Genomic DNA, 9,863 nt, shown 5'->3' on the forward strand with positions numbered 1-9,863 from the left:
GGTGATAAGTCAACAGGAATTCAAACACATGCTGCTACTTCAGGCTGTACCCGACCATATATATGATAAGCCTGGTAAGTCAGGGTCAGAGCATCAAGGTCCTTGCCTTTGGCCACTGCCCGTGGCATCATGCACTGAATGTTATGGCCCTTCCTGCAGGTGATAAGTCAACAGGAATTCAAACACATGCTGCTACTTCAGGCTGAGCCCGACCAGGCCCCCGTGGGTAGAGACCCAACCCAGGTCCGGGCAAGGGACACTGAGTTCCTTGTTTTTTTTCACACACACACATATATTATTGAGTTCACTGAATGCAGCTATAATCCAAAACAAATTTATTTTCTTCCATGTATTCGGATGGATGCAAACTATGTTGCCTGATAAAAAAAATAAATAAAAAAAAAAGTCCTATTACCTTTCTTGTTATTAGTGAAACCATACGATTTGATTTTACTGGTATATGCATTTCTTGTATTCCTTGTTGCTGTTTCTAATACTTAATTTTGACTTCTTGTGTGCTTTCAGTTGCAAGGAACCAGTATGAGCAAATGGGCAGTGATGTCACCATGCAGTGCGGCTCCCTGAACAGTGACGCGTCAGTGTCATGGAAGGTGAACGGGACCGACGTAATATTTCCGCATCATCTAGAAGGTCCCAAACTGATTCTGACTGAGGTGGACTTTGGACATAATGGACTCTACAGCTGTTTTCAGAACCCAGATGGAGAGAGGCGTGACACCATCTACCTTCACGTTGGCTGTAAGTAGCAAGCTCTTTTCCAATTTCTTCTCCAAACAAGTTATAGAAGACATAAACTCCATCATCCTCCACCTACTTCACCACTTCTTTTCTTCTTCTTTTTTCTCTCTCGAACACTTTGAGAAAATGACAGTGTTCTAACATTTGGAGGCCATCTCATTTTATTTTGAAAACGTGAATTGTCTGACCCGCTGTCAGATTACGAAGTTGTAATGATAAGTTGTTAAAATGACATGTTGGCTATTTCCAGTTATGCCATTTTAACAATCATACAAAAGCTATTTAGGTGTCAATTTAGGATCATTTTGCAGTGGCCTGTGAGATGGCAGCGACCTCCCTTGAGATCCATTACTCTGATGGGAATGGATTTATACTCTGAGGATTGTGCATAATAATAGGGTTGAGATGGGATGGACTTGTGAATGATAGGAGCCCCTGTGGATGATTGGTGAACAACTTCAACTTGCAAATACACACAGTTTCAATTCAGACATTTTAAACTGCACGTGAAGAAAATAAGAATAGACAAATTAATTTTAGTACACCGTTTTTCATGCTTGGTTGTAACATCAGGTGAATGAAACATTAATAAACAAAATAAGATACTGGTTGTTATGTATATAACTTGTTTTAATTGTAACAACACAGATGGATTCCACTGTAAATTAGAAAAAAAAAGTTTATTTTGTTTTAATCATATCACGCTTATGTATATGATAAAGTAAAATAAGTATCAGACATTCTTTAAATTTACCATATTAGATATTGAGAAAAAAAAATCACAAATTAAACATGTGTTTCTTTGATTTTAGCATAAAACTATCATCAAAGTTGATCTTCACAATGTATCTTTATAGTAAAAGGGTTTTTTTTTTTTTTTTAATACTACTCATTTATTTATTTTTTTATTCACGTCTCTTTATTGTTCTCTATATTGTGGAGAACTCTCATCTACCCATTACATCTAATCAAAACAATTGAAACCATTTTTTTTATATACTGCTTCTCATCTACAGAATTTTCTCTATTTTGTATTTAAAAAAATATTTAAGAAATGTCCTCGAATAAGAGGCCAAAGATTTTTATGAAGAAAAAATAAATACAATAAGACATCAAGACATCACGATGAATTGTGCAGCTCGGGGTGGCTGCATGTTGGAGTAGCTCTGCTACGTTCATTCTGAGTTCTTGCTTTTGAAAACTTTAATTCCTCTTTTTTTTTCTGGATGTAAATCACTTTTTTTTCGGATGATTATTTACTCTGGAATCGGATGCTGTGCAGCTGGAAGGATTTTTACTGAAACCTTTTTATTTTTGGGCATTTGTTATGATGCGTAACCATGGATACAAGTTTTTTTTTTTTACATCCAGGAGCAGCTGATTAACATCTCAAAAGCTCAAATACCTTAGCTACGGCCCCAAATCCCAAATGAGTTGAAAAAGGAGGCGCCATGGAGGAATTCCCATCAACTTTGTGGCGATGCTCAAGTACTTGACCGCCGAGATCCTGGAGCTGGTGGGAAACTCGGCTTGTGACAAGGAGAGGACCGGGATCATCCCACAACACTTACAGCTGTCTGTTCATGTCGACGAGGCGCTCGGCAGACTGCTGCTGGGAGAAGTGACCATCGCTCAGGGAGGAATTCTGCCCAGCATTTGGGCAGTTCTGCTGCAGGACCAAGATGCCCGCCGGATCTGAAAGCAAGCTGGATCTGAGTGGATGGATCTATGACCAGATTCTTCTGATTCACTGCAGGAGATCCTTCCTGCCCACTTCTATCAGCATCAACACCAACTCTTGAATGAAACCAGGATGATGAGCTATGGCAACACTTAACTTCCCTTTGAGATTATTAAAGTATTTTTCAATTTGAATTGAATTAAACTGGAATATTTGCTCAACTTGTCTGTTGATTAATTGTTAATTGTCAATTAAATGTTGATTAATTAAAGAAACCATTTTTGCTTTGTTTTGTTTTGCAACATGGTTGTGGGATGTATTATAGAATGCACATTAAGTCCTAAAGTCACTAATTTAAATAATTACACATGGTTCCTTTACAATGTATGTCTTAAAAATAACATTACTATGGGCTTTAAAGTATAATTTGATTTTTTTTTTTAATTCACTCAACTGCTTTTTTGAATAAGCGTAAGTAAAAAGTAAAGCAGCATAAATATTACACTATTTAGAATATGTGGGTAGCTACAGCTAATTTTTAAACTGTGTATTAGTCTTTCCACATGTTCACCAAGAGAGCCAAATCAGCAAATAAATAAATAAATAAAAATACCCTAACAATCACCCATCAGGATTGCACTGTAGTGCCACTGTTAAACCTAAGATTTCCTTGCAAATGTTTGATGAATGAGACTATATCAAAGTGTGACAGTTTGGTTAATCATATTGGCAATGATGAATTACAGAATCATAAACCAATACTGAATTAATGTGTTTTTTATGTTATGGTAGATTGTGTCAGCAGGGTGAATTATGCAATGCATAAACAGGCTTGAGTTTGTGTGGATGTGTGTGGAAGAAGGAAAACGACTGAATCAGAGATGTGTGCTTCATGTTTGTGCACAAGCTAGAGTTGTATTTGCTTCCACAAATGGTGGTGTTTCTGTATGCTAATGACACTTTGGTGGTCTCAAACTGTGCACGTGAGAGAGAAACAGACTTTCGTTGTGTAACCAATCATCAGGGGTCAATTACAACTTTGCGAGAACAATACCTTTCTGGTCTAACCTGGCATTGAGCATAATTGCCTTGTTAACAGTTGTTGATTTTGTGACACATTCAAGGCACTTAAGCAACTTTAATTCTGCCTTTCCAACTAGCTGCTACTTCTTTATCCTTTCTGTGATTTCACCTCTCCACAGTTTATACATTTTTTCCATTATATTAGCTGTCAACTACAAAGCTGGAAAGTGTTGTGCAGCCATGACAGGCTACACTTGTTGTGATTACCATATTGATGATAGTTTGATTTTTACGCAGTGTTTATAGCTCACACCCGGGGCTTGTTATGTTTTACACAGGCAGAAGTGTGATCAGGAGAAAAACACAGAGCCATCTGTCTGTGCATTTTTATTTTTTTAGTTGCTTTCTGATTCATGCTCACTTTCCAGTTCTCCTCTGACTTGCAGTTTTGTAGCTGCAGTTGTTAGTTTTGTGTTTACACTGGTTCACATTAGGAACAGGGGACATCACGTTTCGGCCATGTCTTTGTGCGTGTCGGCTAAATTTATGACGAGTCAACACGGTGTCAGTACGCGGAGAATGAAGTTGCGCATCTGCAAAACTTTAGCACTGCTGTGATGATTGTTTTGCTTCTTATTTGTAGTATTTCACCACTAGACAAATCCATGAGATGCTGACGTTATCTCTAACAGTATGGTTACATACAAAGCTTGGCGTATCTAAAAAATCTTATAAAGTTAGGCAGTAATGTTAAATATTGCAGGAACAAGTGTACAATTGTGTTTGTGCATTTGTGTCTCAAACTGATATACATAGCAAGATGTTATTGTCCCGCAAAGGTATAGAAAGACTTATATCTGATCATTACACTTTTCAAGCATGGCACACTTAATAACATATTTAGATAATATAAATGTAAATGAGTTATGTTCGCTTGTAGATACATTGAAAGCAACACAAAAACATTTTAAAAGAAAAAGTAAAAAAAAAAAGGCAATAAGTAAAAAGACAGGCACCTTTAAAACTTGTTTTTTGGGGGGAAGACATACAACATCCTCTAGATTGTGCTTGTGCCCTTTTGTGCCATTTTCTATCTATTGCTGCTCCTATCACCTAAACAATTTATAGCAGAGCAACATGGGCTGCTGCCACCCGGTTATTTAGCCTCACGGCGAACAAAACATCAGTGCAGGGGGTCATTTATTAAACCATTTACTCTGTGACCTGACAGACTGTCAGCCACAAAGCACTTGCACACACACACACACACGTGCACAAACCAGCAGCCAAATGTGGAATTAATGCAATTCAAATTTAACCTCATTGATTAATTTCCTGACTATTGTAAGAAGGAATTAATTTTAAAAAGTGATACAAACAATGTGGAATGAGCAGAGATTAATTATTGGTAATATTGTGGATACTTGTATAACTTGTCTTCATGGACATTTATATTTAGGAATGCAGAGAAACAATGAAAATACAAGTTTTGCAATAAGTGGACATGATCCACCAGTCTTATTTGAAACCTATATCATGTAAATATAATTCCAAATTAATCAAACATATAAAACGAGAGAATGTTGTTTCAACCATAAGTCCCCAGTTTATAATCGAGCTGCACAACATGTATAGTCTTTTTTTTTTTTTTTTTACTGGGATTTATTTTGATCCTTTTGTTTCTCAGAAACTCGTCTTTACCAGAAAATCAGATATTGCTAGTATGTATGCAGAATAATTAAAAAGAAGCATTAGAAAATATGTAAAAAAAAAAAAAAGTTAGCTAAGTGATCACAGTAAAAACTTTTTTTTTAAATGGTTAGGTACTTTAAAAAAAATGAAAATCTGAAAAAATATAATTTAAGCTAGCATGTGTGATCACATTCTAAGCTACAACCAACTAGCTTTGTGAATCACAGCTGGTTACTGAATAAGTTGATTAACACCACGTCTAAATTTACCAGTAAAAACATAATATATTTAAATTATTTTATCAATCACAAACTTTAAGGTGTCAGCATTAATTTCTTTCAATTGTAATATGTTAAACCTCCTTAGATAAGTTGCCTTCCTTGAAAGGTAATTTAGACCAGTGTAAAAAAAATAAAAAAATAAAAAAAGTTGAAAATGCATATGAATAAATTTGAGTTCTGGATGAAGCAGATAATCTATGATGACACTCTTAGTATTACAAATCTCGTAGTCTGAAAGGTTACATTTTGTTATTCAGCTACTTAGTTACTCACTATACCAGCTGATGCTAATGCTAGATGCTAGTGTCTTGAAATCTAAGTAGACATCAAGTTAAGTGTTTGGACTGTCCCTCCTGTCCCTCCTATAGTTTTAAAGGTATGTTATCACTGATAATAGGGTCAGGTGGTTAGGTTAATGGTCAAGGGTCAGGGGGTTAGATTTAGGGTCAGGGTTAGGTTAAGGTTCAAGGGTCATGGGGTTAAGTTTAGAGCCAGTGCTCGGGGTCAGGTGTAAAGTTAGGTTTAGAAAAGAGGTTAAATAAAGCTAACAAAATAAAACTTCTGGTTTTACTTGTGGGTAAAGCTGCATATTATCAGTGATAAGAACGTACCTTTAAACCTACTAGGAGGTAGAGGAGGGACAGTCTGAACGCAACCTATGGGGATGATAACGGCTAATAACGGCCATTTAATGGGCTGACAACATTCGAAGCCACAGTTGGAAGCATGCAACATGAGTCAAAGTGACATTTTCACTGGCTTATTGGAATTAGCTTGCAAGACAGATCAATTATCATAAGAGGTTTGGAGCACCATGCAAGAGATGTATCTTAGCAAGCTTTAGGTTTGTATTTGTTGCAAAAAAACCAAGAACTTATTTGTTTAACTTTGCCTCACAGTTTGACAGAACTAAACAAACGTGTGTCTACAGCGTGATAATTGACATTTAGGGACATTGCAGTGACAACTCTAAGTCCTCATCATTTTCAATATTTCAGTCTGGGAGCATGTCTTTTATGTCAAATCCTTAAATCTGTGCTGCTTTAATAAGGGCGATAGTTTGTGTAATGATTGCAGTTAACAGATGTTCTCACATGTTGTCAACTTGCGACTCCACACACAGATTGGTCACCCGTAGCTTCAGAGGATGAGTTCAAGGATGTGTGAATTATCTGGTTAAATTGATGTGCAGGCAACTGATTTCCACCCAGACACACCAATTGATGTCCATTTCCTTTCCCTGGGCAGCTTGTTTTGGTGTGTATTCCCTGCACACAAACACTCACACTCATGGGACCTGTGCTACATTGCTGGGTAATGAAATTGTATTGTCTCTTTGCGGACAAATCACTTTGGGAGAGGATGGACCCATAGAGCTCCTCTGGGATTTCCTCTTTACACTTGGAAGCATTTGGCCCCACATGTAAGGGCACCAGTAGAACTGTTGAGTTCTTTGCCTAATTGCTCTTCTTTGCCCCAGTTTCCAATCACTGATGATGCTTGAAACATGCGGAAGATTTAGACAACATTTCAAGTTGGGTTATGAATTTGGCAGATTTAGCTTTTTGGATTTATATCAGTAGAAGAGACCCCCCCCCCCACACACACACACACACACACACACACAAATTTAAGGGAAGAAAAATCTCTTAAGACCTAAAACCAGTTTAGATGTAAGATAACAAAGACACAAATGGAGTGGTGGCGCAGAGGTTAGAGAAGGTGAGTCTGTAATCGGAAGATCGCTGGTTCAAACTCCCGGTACCGACAAAACATCAAAATGTGGTTGGGATTGGTGAAGCACCCACACCTGCCTCCACCCTCATTTGCCTCCCTCTGGGCCCTTGAGCAAGGCCCTTAATCTCCCCATCTGCTCACCCGGGCGCCCTAGATGTCAGCTCTCTGCTCCACACAGAGGGCTGTGGTAGCTCAGTGGTTGTCGTAGCGTCAGGAAGGGCATCCGGCTTAAAAACAATTTGCCAAGTCTTTGTGCGACTCAGTTCGCTGTGGTGACCCCCTGACGAAGGGAGGAGCCGAAAGAAGAAGAAGAAAATTACAAAGACGCAAAACTACACAATTTATTTATTTTTAACAACAACAAAAAAAACGTACCTAAAAGTTAATTATTAATTAATGTCACACACAGTAAAATTAATTTAAAGTGGCCCTTGTTAATTCTTTAAATATAAGGCTGAATGGGGCGGCATGGTGATGCAGTTGGGTGATCTGTTGCCTCTCAGTGAGAAGGTCGCCGGATCGAATCCCAGCCGGGACACCCATCTGGGTGGAGTTTGCATGTTCTCTCTGTGCATGTGTGAGTTTTCTCCGGGTACTCCAGTTTCCTCCCACAGACCAAAAACATGCATGTTAGGCTGATTGGTAACTCTTAAATTCTCTCTAGGTGCAAGTGAGAGAGTGAATGGTTGTTTGTCTATGTGTCCCTGTGATGGACTGGAGACATGTCCAGAGTGCGCCCCGCCTCTTGCACAGTGACTACTGGATATGGGCACCAGTGACCCCCACAACCCGAAAAGGAAGAAGTGGGTAAAGCTAATGGATGTATGGATATGGCTGAATGGTTTTAGGTCTTTGCCTCTTTCCTTATATCACCAAAAGGAACTAGGACATGGCTAAACCTACTTGTGAATAGCAGGTCACTAATGGATGTTTTAATGCAAAATAGTTCAGGATTCATGTATAAAAAACCTTCTGTTCATTACCATGATACCAAAATTGTCAATACTTCAGACTAAGCATTGCAGTATTAATCCCTACTGTCAATGTTTCTCATTTATCTTTGTCTCTCTCTCTTTTTTTTTTTACTTGTTTTATTCTGCTCCAGATACAAAGTTTTCCCCCATTCTTTGCTCTACTTGCAAGAACAGCAGGAACTCCCATAATTTTATTGTAAAAGACAACCATAACAATTGGTAAAATGGGCCTGGTTTGCAAAGTCACTGTGGAGCCACAAGGGAAATTTGAAAATGTAAAAAGGAAGGTTTGTGCATTGGCTCTTTTGGGTCTGTTGGATTTCAAAGTAATCTGGTGAGACAGATTGTTTTCCCTTCCATCCTTAGCCATTATATTATGAAAAATAAAAACAGTGTGGCAAAAATCATTAGCAGCATTAAGGCTGTCTCTGGTTTAAATTGTTTATGCCTCTTTACTCTGACTTAGATTAGACTGTGTGTTGCACAAAGTCAGAATAAAGGGCATGAGTACTTTTTGAAAGGCTCTGCTCTTTTGCCAGAATTCCATAAGACGTATTCTCAGCAATGTGTTTTATTTGTTTACTAATGCACACAATTCAGTTTATTCCAAAACTACAACTTTATCATATTTATTTATCACTTTTGTGTGGTTTATTCCTTATCATATCTTAAAATTGTTGCTGAAATGTGTGTTTCTCATTCTGCTTTCCTCTCCGTTAATCCTTTTATACTACCCACCCCCCGGTCTGTCCCATCTATTTCTCTCAGCTTTTCTTGGTCATCCTTGTCCTTACAGTTTTACTGCCACAAAACAGACAAAGCAACGACCCTCTGGAAGTCTACTGTTTTTTTAGCCGGCTAACTTGTGAAGAACAGTCTTGCTGAGAGGAAGATGAAGTGATGTTAGTGCTGAAGTTGAGTAAAGATGCGAGACAAATAGAGGAGCTTAGTTTAAAGAACTGGAGCCTAACACAGGGAATAGTGCAAGCAGAAAACAAGCGGTGGGATCCTAGTAAGGATTTCTACAGAAATGGACAGTGCACATAGTGATGAGAAAAAAGTTAAATAAATTCTGCTTTTTCTCAGCTAAAACAATACTTTATTTGATCTGCAGAGATAATGTTATACTGTAGTGAAAAACATTACATTCTAGTGTTCTGTTCTTGAGAGAAATTAAACTGGTGAAAGAACAAGAGTAAATCAGATTGTTAAATACATTTATTAAGATTATTATTTTTTTTTTCTGAAGAGGCAGAGAAAAATACATTCAAACATGATACAATGGCTAATCGAAATGTAGCTTCTAGTGTTCGGATGGCAGCTGTTGTCTGACAAAGCTGATGTTAAGCCTCGCTCGGTCTAGAGTTGGCACATCTGCACCACAAGAAATTAGGCTCATTGTTTTCTTGGCAGAACCATCACAACCAATCAGAGCTAACTTGAAGAGCTGGAGCATCCCTTCCAGTGGCCTGTAATGCTACTTCTTGCTCCAATTAAATTTCCAGTGCTCCAGCTTGGTTTCAATCAAATAAGGTCTTGAAATGTATTTGGTAAATGCCAATGTGCTGTGAGTGCATCTCTAATGATATTTATTTCATGCACTCTTGCCAGTGCCACACTTTCAGTTTATTTGTTGTGATTTTTCTCTTCTTGGTTTCTCTTCATCTTAATATATATATATATATATATATATATATATATATATATATATATATA

General features: G+C 37.7%; 1 protein-coding gene across 1 annotated transcript in view; it reads left to right on the forward strand.

Moving 5' to 3' along the window:
* Positions 1–9,863, forward strand: part of cntfr (ciliary neurotrophic factor receptor) — a 168,529-nt gene that overhangs the window by 39,723 nt on the left and 118,943 nt on the right. Inside the window, exon 2 of the mRNA XM_037692305.1 lies at positions 526–759. Coding sequence (XP_037548233.1) covers positions 526–759 — 234 coding nt within the window. The remainder of the gene's footprint in view (positions 1–525; positions 760–9,863) is intronic.

This window comes from Nematolebias whitei, chromosome 18 (genome assembly GCF_014905685.2).
Source record: "Nematolebias whitei isolate Nwh7 chromosome 18, NemWhi1, whole genome shotgun sequence".
Taxonomy (NCBI): Eukaryota; Metazoa; Chordata; class Actinopteri; order Cyprinodontiformes; family Rivulidae; genus Nematolebias; species Nematolebias whitei.